Below are 26,693 nucleotides of genomic sequence, written 5' to 3'. Positions count from 1 at the left end.
ACAAAGCTGATGCCATACAACCCTACTCCACTGCTCATCTCCTAATGTGCTAATCAATTATCATATTCAAGGAGTACACAAATTTGAGACCCATTCATGGCATCAAAATTTGTATCTACCATTCCAATACCTTTAAAGAGATGAGAGATGCCCAGGAATGCAAGGTTAGTTTGCTTTGACACTGACAATTTATTTAATTGTGTTCCAACAATGGAATCTGTGCAATGAGTGGAGAAGATAGCAGCAAACACCTACGTAGCCACCGACATTGTAATTAACATAAAATGCCTAATTAAAATGGAGGACAAGTAAAATTATTTCCAATTCAATAACAAACACTGACAATCAGATGGCCCCGCAGGAATTTCCCCTTGTACCTCCCATAGCCAAAATCTCTCTTTGTATTTTCAATTTTGCATGAAAAAATGTGTAAAAAAAAATCTCACCAAGATGAGTGCTTTGTTTGTTCTCAGTGAAGAATAAATACAATTGTGTGGTCGATTTGGAGGCTGATATGGCACTTTCCCATTGCAATCCTCGGGAGTTTCTGCATAGATACAACTGTGGATGAAACATTGATACAAAACTACACTCCAGAGACAAAGGAACAATCGAAACTGTGTTTCTGAAGGCAATAAGGCAATCTGGCTCAGGAGAAGACGAAGACAGTGAAATCAGCCGATAAGGGGATGCATATGGAATCATCTACATTGACCGATTGCAAAAATGACAAACGATAAATCGATATTATCACCCGCCATTATCGCACTGGTTGGACTAAGAAATCAAGAAAAAACCATCCTCAATTGACAAAGAAAAAATTCTCTCCCATTAAGACAAAGCATGGGTTTCACTGGCAAAAATTATGGAATTAAAGGTGGAATAATTACAACATCCACCCATATTCACTAGGTTTGGCCCCCAGGGACTTAATTTATTTTCAAACTTAAAAAAAATGCCATGGCAGAAAACAATTCACATTGAAACAGAAGGTCATCGCCAACTCATGATGCCCTTCTGAAATCTTACTTTTTGGATAGCTTCAAAAAGTTGGAGAAATATACTCAGATAAATGGAGAATATGTTGCAAACAAAATCAATCCAAAACAATTTGTTTTTCTTTGTTTTCCAAAGGACTTATTGAACAACCCACATAGCCCAAGACCATATGCCACCCCAGCGCGGAGTCAGTGGTGAGTTTATGAAAAAGTTAACTTGGATCGCACTACGAGGTGCTACATGAAATTTAGGTGTTTCTCTACCTCGTGCCAGTATTCATAAATGATAGTCTAAATGGCCAATTAGAGCTATTACACAAGTTTTAACTCTAATATAACCAATAAGTTTGGCCAAGAATTGTATTCTGGTTGAAAAGGTTTACTTTTAGCGGCCCTACCCCAAAAAAATTATTTTAACTCAGAAACTTATGCTCTTATCAAAATAAGATGGGGAGGGGATGCACACTAAAATTGAAAAATGAATGGAATCGGATTATTGCCCGACCATGGCTAGCAACTACAGAGATTTTTTTAAACGTACCTAACTTTGATCTTGTTACACATATTTTTGCAATTCTTGCAAGCTTTCTTTAAGTCATCAACTAACCTTAAGATATGCGTAGTAAATGCCCACCCTTTTGGTCATTTAATCTAAACCTTGAAACAGAAATGACCATTTCTGGGCTCCATCAGTTATGTACATAGTTTGAAATAATTTCCTTACCTTGAGGCTGAGGACATGAAGCAGAAGATGCAACAGACTGTGCTCCTGATGGCTGAGTTGAAGGTGGAAAATCTCCTGTACCATTTGGACCATTGTCTTTGCGGCAGGTACTTGGTGAAGGATGAGCTGAGAGAGGAGTGCTGGGATTACTAGGATTCAACGGCCTCCCAGCATTTGGGGAGCCAAGTGGGGTATTGTGCAAACTTGTTGGACTGGGACCAGGCAACCGGGGATTCCCTACCATTTGAAAATGACGAGAGGGCTCGGCAGGAGAATGGAGGCCTGAGGAGGCCCTTGGGGAGGGCAGGGAAAGATTGGACGTGGGGTTGTTGGGGGAATTGGGAGTTGGACTGGGCATTGCAGTAGGCACACTGGCAGATCGTGTAGTCTGATGATAAGGTGGAGGAGGGCCATGCATTCTAACGGGGGCCATACCCCGAGGACCTAAAGGGCCTACACCAATGGAGCCGCCCGGGGTCCCCACTGGGCCTCCAGGCCCTAAGGGTACACCACTTTGCCCCACGGAGCCAGGTGCAATCACATTACTGGAGGGAGTGGGTGCTCCGGTAGAGCTGGGCCCGCTTAGAGGCCCTGAGACACACATTGTGCCTCCTGGGCCCATTGGAGAGCCTCCTATCACTGGACTTCCACATCCGAGGGGCACATTCCCGGAACCACTTGGCACTTTCTTTTTCCTGTCTTCATAAAATTGCTGCTGAAGCTTTTGCCACTCTGCCTGTGCAGCAGGACCCACTGGAGAACCTTGATTGGAGCCACTTCCCATCCCCACTGGCATCACACCCTGGCCCATTATCATATTCTTTTGTGACCCCACTGCGGAACCATCTCCCAAAGGGCTTGTCCTGAGGCCATGAGACCCCTGCCCAACCATCATAGTTTGCTGGCCAGGTATCATCCCCTGAGGACCTGACATCATTGTTTGTGGACCGCTTGAGCCCATGGGGCCCTGCTGGTTGCATGGATTAGATCCAGGGGCTAGACCATCTGGGTTGGCAAGCTGATGCTCTGGAAATAACATCTGCTGCATTTTCCTCAGCGTAGCAAGTTGTTCCTCCCGGTGCTGCCTTTGCTGGGGTGTGAGGTTTTCATCGGGCACCTTGACTCCTAAACAATATGTTAACATTCAACATGAAAAAAAGAAAGGTGCCAATTAAAAGCTGCAACTCTAATTTATGTGTAATAGATACCTGTTAAAGAAGGCTGTGGATGTCCCATCATTGGATTTGAAGAGCTCACAGAATTCATCAGAGGAGAGCAATCTGCGGGGCCCTGAATCAAAGCATTACTGACAGGCGGTAAACTTGGGCTAATCTGACCCGAAGGAATCATTGAATTACTGGCAGGATTAGGCACTGTGCTCGTGGGTGAACCACTACCCATGTTCGAAGTGGTTTGCAGTAATGGACTCCCGAGGTCACTACTTTTCATTGGCCGTGCTGAAGAAACAACCGTATTATTACTACTGGCATTTGCTTGAGACATTGGACTACCAACTGAGCAACCGGTCAGTACATTATTGGCACATGTCTGCATCATAGTGTTCCCTCCAGGGCCGACAGTGTTGATGTTGGCCATCGATGTTATGGGGCTGTTGCTCTACAAAAAAAAGAGCTATAGTAAGATATAGGCCGGCACAAGAGATATACTACATAAGAAATTATATGAGTTGCATTGCAATGCACATGACAATAAAGAAATTCTAGCAATTACTTAGAACATTTTTACAGCAAACACAAATAGTTTTAGCAATAAATTGAATGTTTACAGGAAAAATAGAAGTTCTTCCCTGGAATTTCAATTTTACCATTGTATTCATAATCAGACACTGAACAAAATTTAAACAATGAACAAAAGGTCAAATGTTTTAATGCATGACTCAAGATTTTTATTCAATTAAAACTATTTTGATAGTGTCTCCAGGCACTCTGGTTCTGTAATATATTTGTTTGGTGAACTGATTTTTCATTGATAAACTTTCAGTTTTATTTCTTCAATTATTGGAAAGTTCTTTCCCAATCTCCCCACATCACTACATCAATCATTAACAAACTTGCCTATATGCCACCATCATAAAATTCAAACTCAAAAATATGAAACAGTTATGACTTAAGTGAAGAGTGTGGCATTCTTATTTTGAAAATTAAGCGCTTCCAAGCACATTTCAAAGAGTACATAACTCCTGAAATTCTTTAAGCCGAAAAAGAATAGAAGTTAAGATAAATATATTTCATTTCTGAAGCAGCATTTGTTTGGGTGACCAAAATGACCTTCCATCACTATTAAGTAGAGTGTTAAGGTTAATTTTTTCATCTAAAATTCTACCTGGCTCCATGTAGGTCCTGTACTCATTTCTCCAATCATTGGCCCTGTTCCTCCTGAATACCCGGTAGTAGGCGTATTAAGAGAATTTAAATTTTTAATATTTCCAGGTCCACCTTTCTGTTTCATTTGTGCAAGGTTGTTCAGCCATTGCGCAGGATTCTGGCGAATGAACTGATTCATTTTCAGTGGGTGCTTCTGAAATAAAAACCATCAATTGTTATATAACATTCCTTTACAAAATCAAAACAACAAGAATAATCTAAAGTAGCCTAATCAGGTTTTTCATGAAACAAAAATGACATGGAGTCATAATCAATCAGCATTCTTGCAAAACCAGTCATGAAAAGCCATCAGCCATAGCGATAAAATAGAATAAGTCAAATAAAAAATTATAAAAAAAACAAACTAGTCATCACTTTTAAAATGAAAAGAGCTCAGAAATAAATGAGATACAATTGGCGAATAAATGTAATATTTAATTAAATATTAGCACACACTCAGCATGAATGTGATATGATCCACAATTATGCTTGAAAGTCAAAGATTCACGTGTGCACACACAGGGTTTGTGGTGACTTAACACTCGGGGCGGGAACAGAATCCCACACAAATATAATACTGACTAAACAAGAACAAGCATACAGCATAAATGCACACATCCTTCTGCTATGGTTTGTAGGTATTCCGCTCCCACCAATTAATGCATGAGGAAAGAATTGGGCTCGACAGCCATCCTACTATACAAATACCATGGAAACTAAAGTGATTTGATCTTTGTATCTGAGGCCAGTAAAATGTTCATCATTGTTTCTTTTGGATTCAGGACTTTTAATTGAACACCAAATGCTGTCTCAACTTTTATCCAGAATTACCTCAGCCCTGCTAACGCCAGAGTTCTTAACTGCAATAAAGACACTGCCCCCAATCCTATTTACTCTCTCATTCCTGTAAATGGAAAAGGATTTTGGGAAAATTTTAATACCCACGATATCTGTGGATAACCATCTTTCAGTTCCAATGATTATACTCACGCCAGTGCTTTGAATTACTTGATGATATTAAACAACTTTATTTTTTAAACTATGACATTTAACTACTAATACAGATGTTTGCTTGAATATTTAATGGGTAACAGTTTGCTTAATGTTTTTGCATCCCTTTTAAAATTTGCTATCCAATGCTATCTAATACATAATAAGTGACTCATTGTATGCATTTCTAGCACAGACCCTCAAACTTAAATCTAATTTACTTGGCAAATATGACTTTAGTTTGGCCTGCATCCTGTCCTACCCTTCAATTTAAAAAAGCCCAACATTGCTCGAGAACCCTACCTGCTACACACCCGTAGTGAACACCGGAGGAGTTCAGAAGGTTCCTACATCATTCGGTTGTTGACTGAATATCAGTGAAGAATGCCGCAAAATCCTTGCAGAAATGATTTAACTTCTGATTCATGCCTTCCACTCAGCTCCAAACCAGAGGCCCACAATCAAACCTTGGGGCAAGGCCAAGACAAGGCAAGGAACCTTGGGATTCAGTCCACAAGGATTGCATGTACTGGTATTTTGGCCAACCTCTCCAGTACAGGCCCATGCTCCCAGGATGATAGATCTGAAGTAACTATTACTCACATTCCGTCATTAGTGCCAATTTTTTCTTCAATGGCTCAAGAAACTCGGTATCGACACTCATACCACACCGAACATACTTCTATCATGAATACCACGCATCCTCTTAACCATCCACTTCTCACAATCAAGTTCTCCACATACACTCATCAGAAAGCTTTTGCGCTCAATCTCGCACATCAGTTCCATTCATTCCTGCACTATGCGACTATTCTGCCACCTGTTGACAGCTTCTTCCAGTCTTACATCTCCCAGTTACCTTTCTTGTAATTATCCGAGCCCTCCAATTGATTTTTTTTAATCTGTCCGTGCATTTGCATGAGACCTAAATGGAGAACTGATCTTAGCCTTCTTCTTTCCCAGTTCTTCAGTAAAGATACAAGGCTTGTGAACAAAACCTATAGCATATTCCCCTGCAACCATTCAATCCCCGTCACTCAAGCTTATAATGTTTTTTCTATCCCCACCCTTTTTTGATGCCATCTAAAACATTGTTCGGTTTTTCAGCCAGAAAAATCCATACTCCTCAATTACATACATGATGAGTCATAATATTGCTAGGAAAGAATCAGCCATTCATGCCAAAATTATTTGTCACACCCACATGTGAGGCATTTAGATAAACATTAACAACATGCTTCATGCAATTATAGTTTATCCATAATCAAAAATATACAACTGGAGCATGCAAATGACATCAGCTGCCTGTTGCGGTTGAAATATTATAAAACTTTTCACCAATAGTTGTAGAAACATCAAAAATATAATTTATAGCAATGCTACCTCTAATGATACCGTATGAGAAGTCCATACTACATCACCAGATTCCAGATTTGAGGGGGTCCAGATTACCAATGGTTTATTTTGTTAGGATATGCCTTAATTCAGATAATTTGTTCCTATCATAGATAATTATTTTGTGACTGAACACCACTTTCTTTCCATTTCCCCATCAATATAACACTAAGTGCATCCAAATGGAATCTACTAACCATATTATTTGAATACTAAAGCAAGACATCTATTCCTCAGGTAAGATTCCAGCCTAAGACCAGGTTATAAATTAAGTCAAATACCCATTGAAGTAATATGTAATCACAATTTCAGGTGATAAATATACAGTGTTTGACAGCCGCAACAGTAACTTTTAATGGAGTCATCCGCAACATGTGCATTACAATGCAACAATTTTAGAGTGTAAAAATAATTCCTATGGGAAAGAATAATGAATGAAATTATTTACTGACCTCAAGGTATTTTTTAGTCCCTGGCTGGGCACAATGATAAGCTATAATTGATGGAAACTGCCCCTGCAAAACTGATTCAGCTGCTTTATTTGCAAGTGTTGTTGAAAATACAAATATTTGACTCTGCTGCTGCATGTACTGCGCTTCCATTGTTCCAGGCTGCTTGTTGATAACATTACTTGGCAAAGGCTGAACACCATCATTTTGCGGAATTCCTGGTGTAGATGTTGACATAGGAACACCCAAATTTCCAATCGGTTGATTAGAATGATCTACAATGAAATTAAATTACATCATGTGAGAAACACTGGGCTTTATAGTTAGCTTGGGTTATATTGAACCAAGAATTCAATGAGAGAAAAAAACTTTCCCATAACACTATACCCGAAGGAGGCTGAAAACCAGTTAACTTCTGGGTGACTTGAGGATAAGCTACTAAATCAAAAACATCTGGGCTAGCTACATATAAAAAGGTTTTGACTTACTTCATGAGATCATTCTTATTACAAGGGCATTTGGTTTAAAATATAGATTTCTCAGTTTATGAAGTCATTGAATATGACATAATTATACACATTGAAAAATATTCACCACAAAATTGCCACACTGACACTTAAATGGTGTAAAATTTCTGCATGGTGGCCACAGAGTCTGACAAAATACCTCTTTATTTTTTAGGCCTACTAAGTAAATTTCCAGTATTTCTTCCGAGTTTTCCAACAACATTACCAATAATTTTTAAAATATTTTTCCAGGTAAGATACAACCTCAATAAAGCATTATTGATGAAATGGAGAACGTTCACTATCCATTTGTAATGATTGACCTCTCCAACAAGATTACAAACTGACAAAAAATTAGAATTTATTAGAAGAAAAAAGAGAAATGTTATCTTTTGCTGGTTAGGCCTCTTTCAGAATATGCTGCTTGTATATACGATCCTCATGAAGATAGATTGATAGTGGAATTATATTACATGCAACATAGAGGAGCTAAATTGGGAAGCACTCATGGAGCAAAGGTTAAATTATAGATTTAATCTCTTGAATAAATAGGAAGAATGTCTCTTTAGTGATGACGTTTAAATGCATTAATACCCCATCAGATTATTGCAATTAATTTAGAGGATAAAATGTAGAACACATACACTTAAGAAATTTTCCCCAAGAATCATAAGGGAATGAAATTAGGTAGTCCGACCACGCTAGGGGGAAAAGTATTTTGGGTTAACAGTAATCTCGTGAGTAATGTCCCCCTGCCATACACTCTAGGGGTGGCTTGCTGAGTACTAAGTAATGATAAATGACATCACCCAAACCTGGAGTCAATACGATTCTTCTTGTGCTAAAATATTATCAGTGTCGGCTCCGAACAATGCCCATTTGGATAAAATACCCTAAATATGTAAATATCTCCCCTCTTACTGGTTTTCAGGATGGTAGTCTAGATTCAGGTGGAATCACTATACCACAGGAGTGGATGCATTGTGGATAATATTGAATTTTTTCCATCCATGATCGTTTTAACAAAATCAAAGCAAAACATATCCAAAAATACTTGAATGTCATCAAATTATGTGCCCCTCTCTAAGGCCCACTAATGCAACTGAAATATCATGATGCTCAATTAATTTGTCATCTCATCTCAGACAATACTATCCACTTCATCCTCATCACCACCAGCAAATGTAATGTCAATTTCCAATCAATTATAAACCTTGTTTCCACTATCAAGGGATGAGGTATCCTCCCATTTCTCTGCGTAGTAAGGCTAGACTCACTTTATTATTTGACAAGGTCAACCTTTTCCTGCCCTGCCTGTGGATGAATGACTTCAATAGGATGGAGATAGTAAAATATATGTTATTCCCGTTTAAGAGCAAAGAAAATCACATGCCTGAGCTTAGTATCTACAGACTGAATTTTTCCTACTGAGGTTCAACAATAATCCATTCAATCTGCACCAGTTTAACACAGTTGAGATGGTCAATTGAGTAATTTTCTAAGCTCACATATATTATGACCTGTTGACAAATTGGATGTGTTACAAGCTTAAGGGTTGTTCAACAATTAATTACAGACGGCAGATATTATTTTTAAATAAAGTGAAACATAGTGGGACAGATGGAATCTCTGATTCACTGCACTTAACTATTATGAGTTAATGCTTTGCTCTCAATATGCCTGCCTCTGCCCTCTTTGACTGCTACCATACTCTTTGCTGAAGTTGACCATCATCCACTGAAGAGAAATTCCAAAAATCCTCACAATAAGTCCTTAATATTAGTGATTAGTGCCAATAAAAAATACAGAATGCATCCCAGAGCATAAATTACCGCAAAGCCAAAGTGAAATACACCATTACATACAACCCAGTTTAATAAGTAGCACATACTATTACTTCTTTCTTTCATCTTGGCGCTAAGATATTTATTTTTAAATGACATTCTATTAATATTAAAAATGATTCAATGCCTATTGCATTAACCTCCAAAGCATAAAAACCTGAGAAGGCAGATAAGAGAGCATGGTGATGTGCAATTCCATCACGAAGATGCATTGCTTGCCAAAACTCATGGGTGGGGTATGCTAATTTTAAACGTTATTAAGTTTTTCCAGGCCATACTCTTTCCAAAATAACTTTATTCAAGAACATTGAAAATATGAAAATTTTCATGTTCATTAATGCTGTTCACCCAATTTATATGTAAAGCGTTGGCCAACTAGAAATATTGACATAACTTATGTGCCAATTGCTACATTTTAAGTCTCAATATTCCTGATAGTTTTTCATAAGTTACTTTCAGTATAATTGAGACACATGAATCATAAGTGATATCTCATAGTTATTTCATCAGAAGAACAACTCAGAAATAAAGAGACTCACCATTATTAAAATCATGGTTACTTGCACTGTTAACAGTTTCTCCAGTCTTAACAGAATCACAGAGAACTTGAGTGTCTGACAAAACACTCTCTCCAGGCTTTCCTGCATGAGACAAACAGAAATAGGCTCAAAAGATTATATAAAGATATATAAGAGCAGCTAATATCAAATAAAAGCAAACATTATAGTATTTTAATTTCATTTATATTTATTCATGTACATGGCAACGAGTGTGCATGTTTATATTCATCCAAGATAAACATATATTTCTAATGGAATAGGTCCCATGCTTTTCAATGAGCATGAGGAGGAAATGAGAAAAGTGGCATGGGAAAACTATGAGATAAGAATGATTGTCAGTGAGGAATTCATATTGGTTAGGCTGCAGATGATTAAACTTTCATAAGCCAGTCAGCCAAGGTAATACACAATCATCGCTGATTATAATAGAATACTATTGCAATAGGGTTGGGACCCGAATCACCAGGATCAGGGTGACAAATTAAGGTTAGCAGCTACTATAGAATGTGTAAGACTAATTTCACATTTAACAGGATGACAAAAACAAAACCAGAAGGAACAGTATACATCTCTGGGAAGTGTTTCAGACCAATGTGGTCACCGTCAAGAAGCAACGCAAAGTAGCTTTCACAAGGAGAAAAGGAATTGATGACAGTGTCAGGAAGTAAAAATGTAAGTTTTTCTTTTGATACAGAGGATATGAAGCAATATGATTTTCCAAGATGTAAATACATAGAAGTTGAATCATGATTGTAGGTTTCAAGGCTTTTGAAATGTCTGGAGAAGGAAAAAGGTAAAATTGATGGAAAGGAAAACAAAAAATCAGAACTAGGCACGGTGGAGGAGGAATAACTGCTGAAAAAAACCAAAACGGGGGTTATACTTGTGCATGGAGAGTATTTCAACTAGGGATGAATGGCTGCAGACCGTAGTAGAGGGGAGGATGTTTGGGGGCGGAGAAGGATAAAAATGTCAGATGGAATGAAGACATTAAGTATGCAGAATTGAAAAAGTTTAATGGGAGTATGGGGTGCCATGGTGGGTCTTGTTAGAAAAAGCTAGGAAATAGCAGTAATGTTTAATCTGTGCCCATCCAAAACCTACCTCAAAGAGTACAATATTAATTAAAAAATATAATTTTGGATGTTGATGAATAACTTTTGCCAACTTTCACGGGTGATACAATGCTCCATTAGCTAGTTAAATTATAATAATAAACTTGCTTCCAATCCAGTCATTTCAATCATGATAAAATTCACTACAATTTTAATTTATAGAAAACCCATGAGTGAAGGAAAGGATGTTTTCTTTCATAGAAAATGGAGGGATTATACCGATTTGAAAATTATATAATCCCAGAACTATACTGGTGAATAATAAATGAAAATATTAGAGTACTAGTGTAGTGCTGATTAGCTGAGGGCTCCCTTTGTTAATGACAACCCAAGAGGATCTCACCAAAACTTTTTAATCAGACATATCCACTATTTACACCTCAACGCAAGGGAGCACAACAGAAGAGAAAACAACTGAAAAAAGACACCCTTTTCATACTTTCAGAAAAAATCAATTACACTGCACAGTCACAACAATAACTGACCATGCAACATCAAAAACACAGAACAACAGATAAGGAAATTTTAAAAAGAATAAATGTAAAAAGTGATTCTTAATATATCACTGGACTAAATTTTTATGCCACAAATTGAGATTGAAAAGAAGGACTGGTTCACCTCAAACTATCATTCCTTGCAAAACAAATTCATTTACCCAAAGTCTGTCCAATCTATTTCTCATTTTCTGTAAATGGCATTTTCTGATTTCCTACATACATCCTTATTTCCTTTTCACCAAGAGCATCATTTTTCAGTACCAGATTTCAAAGGAACCTACCCTCCTCTGGGTTGCTTCTTGAATGACCTACATAGCTTTGGTTGCCTCGTTAGAATTATCATTTACACAATGACACACGTCAGGGCAACCCTTTCAGATTTACTTAAATTTAGCTCAACAAAATTTATTAAACTTGAAAAACTGTCCGCAATAGCCAACGGTACTAATAAAATTCAACTGGAATTAAGTACACTGTATATAACACAATAAAACATGTTCTTAAAAGTCATGATGTAACCTGGAGCCATTCAATATTTCTTTCTAGCTGTGAAACAATAAAGAGTAAAATCATAAAGAAAAGGATTTGAGCATAACTCGAGTATCACTGCATTTAGCTCTAACCAAGATAAATATTTTCATCACTTATTTTGGAATGCTATGGAGATCTCTGCTAAGCAATACATGCACACACCTTCCAATGTTTTTAGATTTATACAATAGAGAAATTTTACACTCCAGATGAAACTAGAGGCATTAATTGTTTTTATCCATGGACATTGTATTGACCATAGCAAACTTTCAAGGTTTTCCACAACCAATACACACAATTTAGAAAATTAGACAAGATATTCACTTCCTCCGGGCACAATTGCATTAACATTTGCATAGACGCACACCCCTTCCAGAACTACCAACTTCAACGATTAACGCATGTCGGTGAAATGAACCACTATTCGCAATTAGCAACAGAAAAACTGGAAAGAGAAATTTGACATTTTGATCAACAACCATTATTATGATCTATAAATTAGGACCAAGAGACTTCATGCATGGTCTGATATTGGATTTGTGGAATGGTGAAAAATTGATTGCTGCAGGGGAAGGAATTAAAAAGTAGGAAGTTATTACTGGCTTTAATGGCGATGATTGTATTTCCGAAATTGGATATTCATTTCTACCATTTTTAATTTTAAAGATTTGCCCAGAGATTTGAAATGCCACATGTTTTCATGTTTTCACTGATTTCTAAGTTATCTGGCCACCATGTTGTTCAGCACTCAATACTAATATTGCCATTGTCTTGGAAACTTTCTTTCATCCCCTTATATTTCTAATTTTTAGTGAACATCAAATGCCAGTATAGTTTACTTGATGTTCATTTAAGCAGTAGTTCACACTGCTTAGCCACTGGGCCATTTGTCATTATTATCACATGGCATGATTGAGAGCATTTCAGAAAATAATAAGACTGATTAAGGCTTAACTTTGTGGAAAGGTTTCATACTCATCAAATGACAAACACAGCTTGGTATCTCTCTACACTTAATGATAGAGAAAAAATATTTGCTTCTTCATTTAGAGAATATTTAAGAAAACTTCAAAATAACATACCCAGTGCTTGTCAACGTTGAATGTAGTCTTTCACTTGACCTATACACAAGAGGTACTAAACGACGAGCCACCTACATCCACTTATAACCCAAATTCTACTTAAACAGTACAATATGTAGACATCAAAACTTTTCTTAAATTTTGGATCTGCAGTTAACTTCATTTATTAATGGAGGCATTATTTTGTGCTCTCAGACAAATATTTCATAAATACGATGAAAGTATGATAAATACAACGTATTGATGAATACTCCATTCACCGGCAGATATTCCACTCACTATAAAATTAATGAATGCTAAATGACAGCAGTTAAACATCGAGAAATTTATGAAAGTGAAAAATGATGTGCGGCTCTGATAAAAACTGTGAGGTGATTTCTTTATGGACTGCAAGCAATAATAATACACCATGAGTGTTAGTATTGCAAAATATGTAATGTAAATCATAAATTGCTTCGCAGCAGAGTTACGCCATGCTACACCTATGTATGACATCGAAAAAAACACACAAGTGAACATGTAGCATAGAAGTCCAAAATATTTATGCATCAAGTTTCCATCTACAGCATTGGACAACAAGTGAAAAATTCAGCGCTGATAATATTAAGTAGATGGCTATGACCACTTTGTTTATGGGAGCGCAAGCGCATCCAACCAGGGAGCTCTGAGAGAAAAGCAAGCGTGCCAACTCACCTTCCCGTACTCCATCTAAAGAGCACATATCTGCCTCGGGCACACTGACACATGTGGCAGCGGGCACTGCCACCACTGAGTCTACAGCCGCCACAGATGGTGCACAAACACTCCCAGGGCCTGCACTCGACACATCCTTTGCAGCTTCAACGCTGCCGGTTGCTGCTGCAACCAAGCTTCCAGGTGTGGCTGGGCCAACCATTTCGGTGCCCTCGCCATCCGCCGAAGGTGCCAGGGCATTGGTGCCCTCAGCCGGCGCGGGATCAACAGCACCTTCCTCCTCCAGAGTGACCTCTTGGGGTGCAGCCACTACCGGTTGTGGTGTGGCAGGCTGAGCTGCCGTGGCTGTGGTCGTACCACCCGCCCCCTGATCGCCACCCAACTGTTCCTCACACTCCTGCGGTTGCGGCTCCACTTTCGGGCTCACTGAACTCCCATTCTTCTTATCCCTCTTCTCCTTCGACTCCTTTATCATGGCGCCGCTTGCTGCCACCTCCAACTCTTTACGCTCCCGTTTCACAAGGTCCTCGTTGTTTGGGAGATGGCCCTTGCGTCCACCCTCGCCAAGTTCCTGTTTCCAAATGCAAAAGTGTTTACAGACAGAGTCACATTGAATGACGCATCATCCTTTCCAAGAGTAAATTGCAAGTTTGAACCCCCATGCCACTAGACGGAAAACATTTCAATCGGGAGAGTAAATCACTTTACACCATAATCAGTATTTTATTTTTTCACTATTTCACCAACAAGATTGGAATTCTTTTCCAAAGAAAAATTACTCATCAAATACAGACAGACTTGAACTCTTAAAATTATTTATGCAAGCATTTCATTGATACATGTATAGGGGGAAAACTATGAAAGTGAAAGTAGACCAAATATGCAAAACATGGCACCCTAGTGGAATATAACCCCCATCATATTGGAACTTTTACTCTCATTGATCAGCACTCATCAATCCAAATATCAGTGCACTTCAGCTCTTCACCTAATCCTTCACTCAGCTAGCCTCTTCATTCCATCACCAACAATGGTAATTGAGACATCCGATAACCTGCGGGATAAGGCCGGTGGTATCAGCTTGCCTCACATCTAATTTCCCTATGGCGCGATACCTGGAAGCTCAACTTAAACCCTGGAAAATGCTACATCATGACTCTTGCCCTGTAAAAAAACCCCTGATGTTCAACTACTCAAAACTCAACTCCCTTGCATAGAGTAACAACCATGAAGGACCTTGGTGTTTTAACTGGCCATAAACTATATTACTCCGACCACACACAGACTGTAAAAATAAAGCAATGTCCCTATTAGGCCTTCTTTACCGCTTCACAGAAATTAAACATCCAATAGCACTCCATTCGCACTTCTCAACAATTGTCCTTCCCATGGTGCCATACTGCTCCCCAATTTGGTCCACCCCATCTCCAACTAATCTTAAATCCCTTGATTGAATCTCTCACTTCTTCGCCAAAATAATCAAACGCCGAGTCCCACATTTCTGCAATATGTCCTCAAATGCTGTTCTGTCTTCTTTATTCATTTCTAGTCCACAAAACCGCAGACTTGAAGCTGATTTAAAACTCCTCCACAACACCCTAAACTCGACTATTGATGGCCCTGAACTGCTCTCTCTCTCTTCAACTTAAGGATACCAACCCGATCTACCCGCACCCACTCCCTACTCCATCTGCCTATTCCTAGGATATCTCTCACCAAGCACTCACCTTTATTTCACCTCTCCTCCCTTCTAAAATCACTCCCTCACACTGTCGACCCTTATAATTTATCATGCAACAGTTTCACCGCCCAAGCTTAATCCCACCTTTTAACAAATTAAATTTTTCCTCTGCCCATGTTTGTTCTCATTGTTTATTGTTACGATTTTATTGTCTTTTGTCCTCTTTCATGTTTGTTATATTTTTCCAATGTAAATTTGCACTACTGCTGTATATGAATAATTTTTTAAAATAAAATAATTTTAAACAGCACTAGCAAGGTTCTGTTCACCAGTGCATGAATGCATCCGTGCCCTTTTTTTGGATAGTAACCAAATAATTTTATTTTAAAAAACTCAATTTTGTTTTAATCTAGCCCAATGTACTGAAGAAGGGAAATGCAGCCTCTAAAACAAGTACATCACCTGCCAGCCATGAGTTCATGTGATGAATGTAATGAAACATCCATTACCTCAAGTAGCATCCAGCTATTTCCAAAAATAATAATGCTACAATACTGAAATTAAACTAGAATTTATGAAGACATAAATAGAGACAGCTGCAGTATTACCATGCATATTGTGTTTCAGATACACCACGATGTATTTAGATAACATTACAAATAAGGGAGCAAACAAAATTGATGGGAGAAGTAAACCCAGGCGCAATCACACAAGTGCTAATTGCAATGGTGATATAATTTGAAATGGAGGGAAGTCCAACAAGATGCACAATACTAGAAAACACTCAAGCCTCACTGCATGTGACACACGATACAAGAGAAAGAGAAATAAATGATAATACTTACACGCAGCTGATTCTCAATTAATGGGAAGAGCTCCAGATTCAGATATGTATACAACTCCTTCTCTTGAGGATTATTTGTTTTGCGAAACTGTTTCAGAAAACCAACCCAGTCTTGAAGAGTCACACAAACACATTCCCAGTCTTTCTTGCTGGCTTTTTTCACATTATTCTCACGGTAGAGTCGCAAGTCTGCACAAACAAAATTATACATCATTAATCATTAAATTTCAATCAAGTGTCATAGTAAAGCACACATAAAAAATTAAAAGTCAAATTTTAATGTTTTCTGACTCTAAGAGTATTAATGATTGAGCTATTTGGCGCAGAAACACCAATGATAGTTGAGAAATATGTGAAAAGTTTAATTTTATAACATGGCTAAGAAATACTTTCTTCAAACAAAATGTACAGATATTTGAACAGTAAAATATATATATACACACATATATATAATACATAAACACGAACCAATGAAATTACAAAATAGTTTCACAGTGAAATTCCAATTCAAAGAGTCTTATATAATTGATGTGTATAATTTTTAACACATGGACAACACAGCAACAAAAATTACTGTTCAGAAAAATGTGTTGGTCCCACATTGATATTCATCTCCCCCGTCTTCTTTGAAAAATATAGAGATGTAGCATAGTATAATTTATGCAATGATTAAGACTCATGCTTTTTATAAACTACAATATTACAAAAACAATGAGTGTAACAGAAATGAAAGATTTTTCATGGTAAAGCCTGATAAATCAATGTTTGATTACTTAAATTCTTGTGTAAGTCTGATTACTTTAGAAATGTAATGAAATATCTGGATGCACAGACTGCATTTTATTAATAGATAGAATATGCCAGTTACAACAACAGAATGTGTGTCTGGTGATTTATGGAAAATGTGTTCACCAACCTTCAGTGTAATTCGTCTTGTACTATCCATCTATATGATATCAGCAAAAAAAAAGTAAAAATTAAATGAAATAAAGAGCACCAACAATTAATGAATTGAGTTTTCACTGTTTGAAAAACTTGAAAACATTGCTTACAATAGGTTAAAGAAATTATTATAAGCTAAAGATTAAATTAAATTAGAAAAGCAGCAGTTAAATCAAAGTGCAGGGGAAATACATTAATGCTGAAAAAATAATCAAAATGAACAATTGCTTCAGGACAACTTTCATACAAAAACATTACCCACAAGAACTAAATCAAATCCACACCTCTGATGGGATGTTGTGGGTGGCACAGAAGACCATGGATCATAAATAAATAATGATATTAGCATTTTTATTTTACGTTTATACTCAAATGCTAAGCTAACCAATTTAACTCCCTGACTCCTCCATGCAAGTGAAAATATTTAATATAAAATGTGGCATTCATGATAACAGAACTTCTGAGCCACCCAAATAAACAGGCAACGACAGCATGCACATTACAGTGAAAAATTAGAGAGAGGTGAGCAAGGTGGCAGTAAGTGAGACAAACTGTGAAGGGAGGGAGGTGTGGGCGCATGGGAGTAGGATGGAGGAGAGGAGTTTGGGGGGGGGGGAAGGGTGGAGGAGAGGAATGGGAGGGGAAGGGTGGCAAGGATGCTCGGGAGCTAAGCAAGCATCACGTGCAGCCACTCAGCACTATCACTACAGCAGGATGATGGAGGTAAAGGAGGTTTCTGGAACTCACCATCCAAATACCAGTACACGTTATTGAAGGCATCCTGCCCAGCACATAGGCCGCGCTGAAATGGAACACCACAGAACAATTGTTTACGACTAATTTAGGAACTCAAATACTCATGAAGGAGTTCCTTCAGGATAACTGAGTGAGCAAATTCATGAAAAACTACTTGAAAGGTGTTAAGAATAAGGCAAGAGAGGACCTGAGGATAACAAAACTGCCTTTTGGGGAAAATTCTGGATATATCTTTAGTTCAAAGGAAGTCACACTCCTTATTGTATAAATTAAGCTAATTATATCAAGGCTACAGGTACACTACATAACAAAAACAAACTTGAAAACCAAAGTTAATCAAGGCAATGTTTAAATTGGCATTAAAAATGACATGACACAAAGCATAAGTGTAAAGAGACATGCTGAAGAGTTCATTTCCAAAATGGTGACACTGTGATTAGAAGAATTTAAAACCTCATTTAATTAATGCCTTATTAAATATTTGAATGACTGGGAAAAAATAGGACTGAAACAATATTTCATTTACCAAGAGAATTTCAACAGTCTGTGACCTTAGGGTGAGTTGGGGGACCCATTACACTAATTGAGATTGGCAAGTTCACAATCAGTAGCCTTGAGTACCCAACAACCTTGCCAAAGCATTCTTGGAGTCCATCTAATTGTATGGAGTGGCAAATTATACACAGATTCTCCTATACAAGTTTTCAGACCATTAAGCTGTAATGAAATTAAAGCAAGAAATACAACATCTTCCCCTTCTTTCTCCCATGAAAATGTGGTAAATTGAATAATTGCTAATTAAGTTTATTATCTCTAGGAACTGCATACTCAAGGTGTCAACTAACCTAGAAAGTGCCACCTAAACTCTTTCAATTTGGCACCCGTTATGCTTGATTGCAGTTGCCACCATCAATAGGATATAGTTACTCTCATATAAGCAGAAGTCATTGCATTACTTCACTTGTTTGCCTCTCAATGCAAGCGTTAATCAATTTTCAGCCCCAAGAGTTTAGTAATTAGGGGTGATTATTTCCCATTCCTGATTTTTTTCCAAAAAATCTGAATAGATTAAGGGATTGTGTGAGATTATCTACAGATTACATTCAGTGGTTTTTTATTTCCAAAAATGAATTTTGAATAATTATTAAGAGATGTATCTCAAAAACAATTTCTCATATTTAGACCCCTGTAACAGAGATACGTTTCAATTTTACTAATAGACTTACAATATAGAACACATATTGACAGGGTATTCCACAGAAGTTAGGCTTTTAAACTATAATGCCAGGCATATATTGACTAAACATTCCTAAGTAAATGACATTTAATAGAAACCCATAAGAGAAAAAATAATGTATACATTAATATTTGGAACAGGACCATTTAGTAATAACATTAGGTATTAAGCATTGTACAAAACTTAAGATGCAATATTATTAGGATTTATGTTTTTGATACTTGGCTATTTCAAGATATCTTACGTGGATAAAGGATGAGCTAATCAAAACACCAATATGACATTGAAATATAAGAAAATGATCGCTTTTATTTTAAAGGAAGTGAATATTCACAACAACAGATAATCCTCTGCTCTTCATTTCCTTCTAATTTTGGGGACCACATAATAATTGTGGTCAAATTAGTGTCTCTCTTTCGAATATTGATGAATCTATGCTTGCTGCTGAAAAAACTAACAGATGTGTCTCACACACACAGGTCTTTTAATTTTTGTGCATTCCAACTCAAATACATCATTATCTACAAAAAAAATTAATATAAAAATGTAAATAACATTTTAACTACCAGATTTCTTTCCCTACAACGCAACTGCGTACAGTGGAACCTCACTTAGTGAGCATAATACATCCCAGAATTTTACTTGAAATGCAAAACACTCATTAAGGGAAACGATGTATTCCGTATTGAAAAAAATAGTAAAAAATTTGTACAAATTTTATTCAAAGAAAATTATAGATACATTGTTAATGAACATATATTACCATCTTTCCTTCTAATGCAGAAAGAACCAACCCAGAATGCAAATTTAATTTGCAGAAGACAATCACATTTAGCCCAATCTTCTAGACTTCACAATCCTAAGAAGGATCATGGATTTTTTGAATGGCAAGCAAGGAGTTCAAATTTCAAATCCCTGCTCGCATTGGCACAAAATAATAGAGTGAGATGAGTCTTTCTTCGGCTTGTGGCCAGGGAATGCATTCTCCTCTGCTGTTATATGGGTTTGATTCGACATTTCGATACAGAAGAGACCCATCTAGTCAAAATGAAAAACCTGTTGCGTCCGGTAACCCTCAGAATCAATGAGCTTCTCTGTTCCCAAGGTGCCCGAGTTTGCTGCTTCACCATGCATCATAATTCCACAATCTGTAGATGCTGGCTCTTCCATTTAACTTCTCTAATCACCCACTGCTTCCCTCAATTACTACTTCTTTAGCAGTTGATTATCCCAGCGTCTTATCAACGAGGCTGGTGAAAATTCCTTTGCCTGGTCACATATGATCTTGTCGTAATTAGAATCACATTGCAATTGATTTTCATTTATCCATATGCATTTTTCTTCTGGTTCACTTTTAAAACTACACATGAAATGTTATTAAACTTTGCACCAAATAATCACTTATAACAAGTCTGAAGACAAGAATGGGAAAATGCATGATCACTAGCAAATGCAAAAATGCTAGTCGAACAAGTGCCAGGCACAAACTGAAGTAGCAGGCGCTCAATAATTCCAGTAATTGCCCTCCCCTTACCACTTGTTATGCCAAAAGTCACTTGTTAAGGACATCATTTTCTGGACCAACGATGTTGCTCGTCATGTGAATTATTCCCTATGCAAGGTGCCCTTTAAGTGACGTTCCACTGTATTAATATTATTTCCAATAGTTAACTTATATTCCTAGAAAGACAGGGCCTCTAAACTTTGTCTCCCATATCCTGACATGTTGCCTATTCAATTAGGTTGAAAAGTTCTATTGAGAAAACAAATTATTACCAAAAAATATAATACAAAGAAGATGCACATAGTTCACCCATTGATATAATAAATTTGATTGAAAGATAAGATTCATTTTACTTCCTGTGTAGTTCATGACAGAACATGTTATGGGTGAGTACAGAAATTTTTCGCTTAATATCTACAAATTGCATGATATTGAAGTTTTACAACAGAGATACCAGTTAGAGTATTTAAGTTGTAAACACATGCCCTGAGGGTCAGTATTCTTGGTATTGTATGGTTTAGAAACATGGCCTTTCAGTATTCTCCAAAAATTCAACTATCTCAGGCCCTATCTTTCATTATCAATCACTCCCTCAAAAGTATCTCATTTCATATCACTTCCAGATGATAATGAAGAAGTGACTGTTCTGTCCTATTATGAACGGGAATGAGTTCTTTGTCTTGCTTGACATCTCAATTTATAAGTCTGCATGGAGTTCATGCTATCCTCCATGTTATTTAGTCCTTTGTGCAAGGCTGTTTTCCACCACTCTTGTTGGCCTCATAAGGTCAGAGGTTAACACGCAGTCTGTTCGAAAATCCATAAGAGAAAAGCCAGAAAATAATAAAATAACAGTAGAAATGAAATCGAAGTCATTGAAAATCGAAAACAATGTTTCAAAAAGTCGTGGCAAGATGAGTGCCAACTTCGCTCTCCGGAGAGAATAAATGCAATTATGTGGTTGATTCAGAGGCTAGTTTAGAGCTTTAGCGTCCCAATCATCACGAGTTTCTGCATTTATTCATTTCTGTGGATTAAACATGGATACAATACTCAACTTTAAGAAACAAAAAAATAGCAAAAACAGTGGGTTTCTAAACATGATCCTGCTCTGAAGAAAACCAAGGCAATGAAATCGGCAAAGAAGTGGATGGCCATGGTTTTTTGAGATGGATACTGAATCACCGACATTAATTACTTGCAAAAAGGACAAACAATAAAAGTAAAATATTACACATATTTCATTGCACCAGTTGAGCGAAGAATTCAAGAAAAAAGTCCTCATTCAAAAAATTCTCTTCCTATAAGACTGCTTGGGTGCACACCCGCATAGTTTCAAAGGAGAAAATTCTGGAATTGAATTTCACATTATTACAACATCTACCCATACTCACTTATACTCATTACATCCTTATATTCAGTTTTGGCCCCCGGTAAATTTTAATTATTTCCACACTTGAAAAACATTGCTCCACAGAAAAGATTCACGTTGAACAAGGAGACCATTGACAACACAGATGCCATTTCGAGAACCTTCGGCAATTCTACTTTTTTGAAGACCAAAAATGTTGAAGGGACGCTGGGATAAGTTTATCAAGGTAATGGGAGATATGGTGGAAAAATAGAAAAAAAATCTACCGAAAATAATTTTTCTTTTTTTCCCTGAAGGACTTTTTAAACAACCCACACAATACCGTCACAATTGAAATATGAATAGCAGTTAGACAACAAAGGGAGGAGAGTAAACCATAGAGCATAAAAGTCTCGTGCAAAGAATCAGAATCAAGAACTAGTAGAGTAAAAACAACTAAACAACCGCATTTTGAAATACTTAGGCTCATTCTATCTTGATAAACAGCCTAATCATAACCTGGTCTTCTCTATCGTCTTGAGCTTGTCCCTAACAATAGGTGATGCTCATCTGGACATCAAATAGCAATGCACAAACAACTGAGCAACATAAATACACAACTTATGCAGGCTATAAATAATAACGCACTTTTTCTTGACCATTGAGAGCTAACCTGGACAAAAGATGCAGAATAAACTTTGCGAGGCTTGTAAATTGACCCAATAAGTTACATCATTAACCTATACTACTTAAGGCCTCACTTTTATACTTAAGTTTTGAATATTCACCAAAAAAAGAACAATCTTACTGTCGAACAAACAATTTTGTCAGTGGAATAGTACACTATTTCACTTATTTCAATGAATACAGATTTGTTGATTAAGGGTCTGGAAAAAAAAGATGAGAAATAACTGGTGTACCAGGCACATATGTAACATTCTCACGAGTGAATGTGCTTTTACCAGGCTCAGCTGTCGACTTCTGTGAAAATTATGAAATGCAAGAGGCAATAACATAACAAATTTGAATATGGTTATTCTTATTTACAGATTTTAAACATATTGGAAAATACTACACACTTTATGATTGTATACAAAAAGAAACTATCCGATACTGCAACTTCCTTATGAAACACCGCATGCTTCCTTAATGAAAAGATACATAAGAACCAATCTGCTTACTCATTTAAGTGCCTTAGCTTCAATATCACCAATCTGCTGCTTATTGAAATGACTTTTTGCATTTATATGAAAAATGTGTAAGAAACCAATTACAATGAGTAATGCAAACTATGCTAGAGTTCAAAGGCAAGTATCAAACATAATTTTGTTTTTTTTTTCAAATGATAGTGCTGTCATAAAATGAAAGAGTAATATATTATTTCCAAGCATCCATCCCTTTCAAGAAAAAACAAAAGTAGTGTAATTTAGGTTTTCTTTATGCTCAAGAGAAATATACATTTATGATGCAATTACAGCAAAATTCAGCTGTCTAAGTGGCCGCTCGTTTTTTAGATTCCATTTGCAACTTTTCCCCAAAGAGCATGCCATCCAAGTTTCCTTCCTGGCATGTGGAGCCTGATTCAGTGTTTCCGATAAAGATCATCTCTCATACCTTTGCCAACCCCACTAATATCACAGAAGTTAATATTATTTTAGCTGATGCCAGGGCTTGCACCCAGTATGGCCTCCTGCAAGCGCGAACTGATGTCCACACTAAAAGGAATATTTTTGGTTGCGATTTCTGATATCATACTCTCAAATAGGAAATCAATTTCACGACTTCATCCCTATTCTCTTCCCCTCCCCTTATACCTTGCTTTTCTTAAGTCCACTCCTCTAATATATAACCTTCCACACTCCATCGCCAATCACAACATCCTGCACCCACAGTTCCAGCAGTCTTTGGATTGATCACCTAGCAATTGAACTGATTTCATAAATTCCCCACCAAATTCCATTCCATCTCCAGTTCTTCCTATGCCTTTGTAAATATTTACTCCTCATATATTTCAAAAAGCACAGTTGAATGTTCATGTACACCCCTGTCTTAGTCCTCTTCCAAACATTGCCCACTAGAATATTGCCATAACAACACCCAAGCCCTTCCAGCACATCTAGAACATACTCCATGTGAAGGGGTTTGGTTATAGATTACGATTTCATGTTTGTATTTTAAAATTCACATACACACAGGCTTTATTAGTTTCATTGACACACATTATGTTCAGCAATTGCCAAGAATTCCGCATAGAAAACATACTTAGGTACACAATTACATGTACTATGTATGTGGTAGATCAATAGTTTAATGAGGGATTATTTTTCATCACCGTCATGAACTTTGCAAGGGAATTTCCAGGAAGTTCTTTCATTTCATCAGACACATTTCATTCCCTTGAGCATTTTCTTCAGCAAGGGATAAAATAAGGGACAAATGGAAAATGCATACTTCAATTTAAACTTTGGCCTGAATGTGTACTGCAAAATTGAGAAAATTAAAACATTAATCAAAACATCTAATGTCACTCAATTCTGAACACACACTCATTCATCATAAGGTCCTTTGATATTAATTTTTCTCATTAAATAAAGTCTCCAAGAAGCTTGATTTCCAAACCCACACAACCATAACCACCACTCAATACTAAACTAAATACAGAATACGATACTAAATACAGTAATTTTAAGTGGAGTCAAGCTTGCTAAACAGGCAACATCAGGAAATAAATATTTTACGTATTCCAATCAGAGAGACAAGCATGAATTGTAAATACCACTGTCGGTGCTTGCAAAGAGAGGCAATTTCAATATGATGCACTAAAAATAACTACCTTCTAGAAATAAACTTTTTCAAGCAAAAAAAGAGTCCATTATCCACTCACACTCAATACAATTTGATTCTACATTGATTTGGCATCAAATGAATGGGAATATCCTTGATAATCAACCCAAAAAAAATTGCAGGAATTCAAATTTAATATTTTAAATTAATTTTAATTTGATAACATGGCTTGCTTAGAATTTATTACAATCAGGAGTTGATACCTAACACAGAAAAACTAAGCACAGCTGCCTTGGGATTAGTATCCAAGGTCCAAATTCTGGATATTAATAGGAATGAATCATTAACTCAAATTAATATCTAGTAGCTGGTACCAATCCTTGTCAAAACTGTATAAAATATCAGTTATTTTTCACATACTGGTGGTGGCCTTTTTCGGGTAGTGCTAAATATTTGGGTGGATAAGAAGGGAAATGTCCTGAGATTATGCTACCAAAAGCGGCATTTTTGCATAGCATTTGGTTAATTAATTTGGTTTATAATGGTGCAAACCAACAAGACTGAATTGTTGTCACAATGTACCTATGGCAAGAAGGCTAGGTACTAGCACTAATCTCCTAGCTACTGAGACATATACCAGATACTTCTCAGTACCTAGGTACTTGTACCAATCTCTACCAGCAAACAATTTCAATAATACTATATTTTTCAGTTAATCCATTAATATTACACAATTTGTATTGGTCCCCCTACCTGTTAACAGTTAGGACACAAGAAATATTTGCAACAGCTATTTCAAAATTCATCTTATTAATTTAATAAATCATCAATAGGCTTATTTGAAGTGTGCTACTTCCTACTGGTCACCTATAGCAACCTTTTTGCACATCAGAAATTTTTATATGCTAATAAGAAATAAAATTTGATCAAATACTTAAATTTATACACACTGGTGTTGAATAAGAGGACTATTGCTTTTAACTATAATAATATTTTCCAGCATTTATCGAGTGAGTAAAAATTGCTTTATAACGTGGAAGAAATGAAAGCTCTCATATTCTTCTATAAAAACAAACCTAAGCATGGATTCATTTACCATTATATATCTCCTTCCCTCAACACATCGTAAGTAATATACATAAGTAGATATTTGGGAATAGAATGCTTAAATCTCACCTCTGATTGTACATCACATGGTATCATAAACCAGAATGGCAACATAAGCTTAAACATAGAGCACAACACAACTGGGCCACGCACCTCAAGCAATCTGAGCACATGCTTGCTTCTATGAGAGAACAGATGTCTTGCACTGAATCAATTTCCTTGATTTGTTTCAGACACCTCCATTAAAGTAACCTCTATGTAACTAAGATGGGCAACTTGGTTTAGTTACATAAGTTTTCATGCACGTTATGAAAACAGAGGAAATTGCTTGCTTCAATGTTTATTTACAAACATCATGACCAAGTACTACTATGTGCACTAGACAATCACATAAGCACTAGAACTTTGTCAATTAAGGCTTTGCTTGAACTGGCAATATATATCGTTTAAAAAGAAGACAGTAGACAATGACAGATAGTTTATTTGATGAAAAATGTACCCGGAACATAAGCACTGCTCCCACGGAAGTAAACAACACTGATGAGTGTGTGTGAGAGGATCAATAAGAACATTTCAAGCATAATGAGAAATATTCACAATGTCATTGAATGCCACGCATACTTGTAGTAGTAGTAGTTTTGAGGGGAGGCGACCGACAGCTGAGGTCATTTGCACCATAGGGGATGGATAGGAAAGGATAAAGGGTGGGGAGAAACCCG

At 36.9% G+C, this 26,693-nt stretch overlaps 1 protein-coding gene across 1 annotated transcript in view; it reads right to left on the bottom strand.

Moving 5' to 3' along the window:
* lgs (BCL9 domain-containing protein legless) overlaps positions 1-26,693 on the bottom strand; it is a 56,560-nt gene that overhangs the window by 10,901 nt on the left and 18,966 nt on the right. Inside the window, exons 6-13 of the mRNA XM_071598212.1 lie at positions 17,983-18,037; positions 16,295-16,482; positions 13,769-14,339; positions 9,830-9,931; positions 6,944-7,215; positions 4,066-4,260; positions 2,931-3,339; positions 1,723-2,847 (exon numbers count right to left, since the gene is read on the bottom strand). Of these exons, the coding sequence (XP_071454313.1) occupies positions 1,723-2,847; positions 2,931-3,339; positions 4,066-4,260; positions 6,944-7,215; positions 9,830-9,931; positions 13,769-14,339; positions 16,295-16,482; positions 17,983-18,037 (2,917 nt within the window). The remainder of the gene's footprint in view (positions 1-1,722; positions 2,848-2,930; positions 3,340-4,065; positions 4,261-6,943; positions 7,216-9,829; positions 9,932-13,768; positions 14,340-16,294; positions 16,483-17,982; positions 18,038-26,693) is intronic.

This window comes from Hetaerina americana, unplaced genomic scaffold, assembly GCF_022747635.1.
Source record: "Hetaerina americana unplaced genomic scaffold, ioHetAmer1.1.p SCAF_90, whole genome shotgun sequence".
NCBI classification, from domain to species: Eukaryota; Metazoa; Arthropoda; class Insecta; order Odonata; family Calopterygidae; genus Hetaerina; species Hetaerina americana.
Note: the sequence above shows the minus strand (reverse complement) of the source record. Positions and strands in the feature narration are given on the sequence as shown.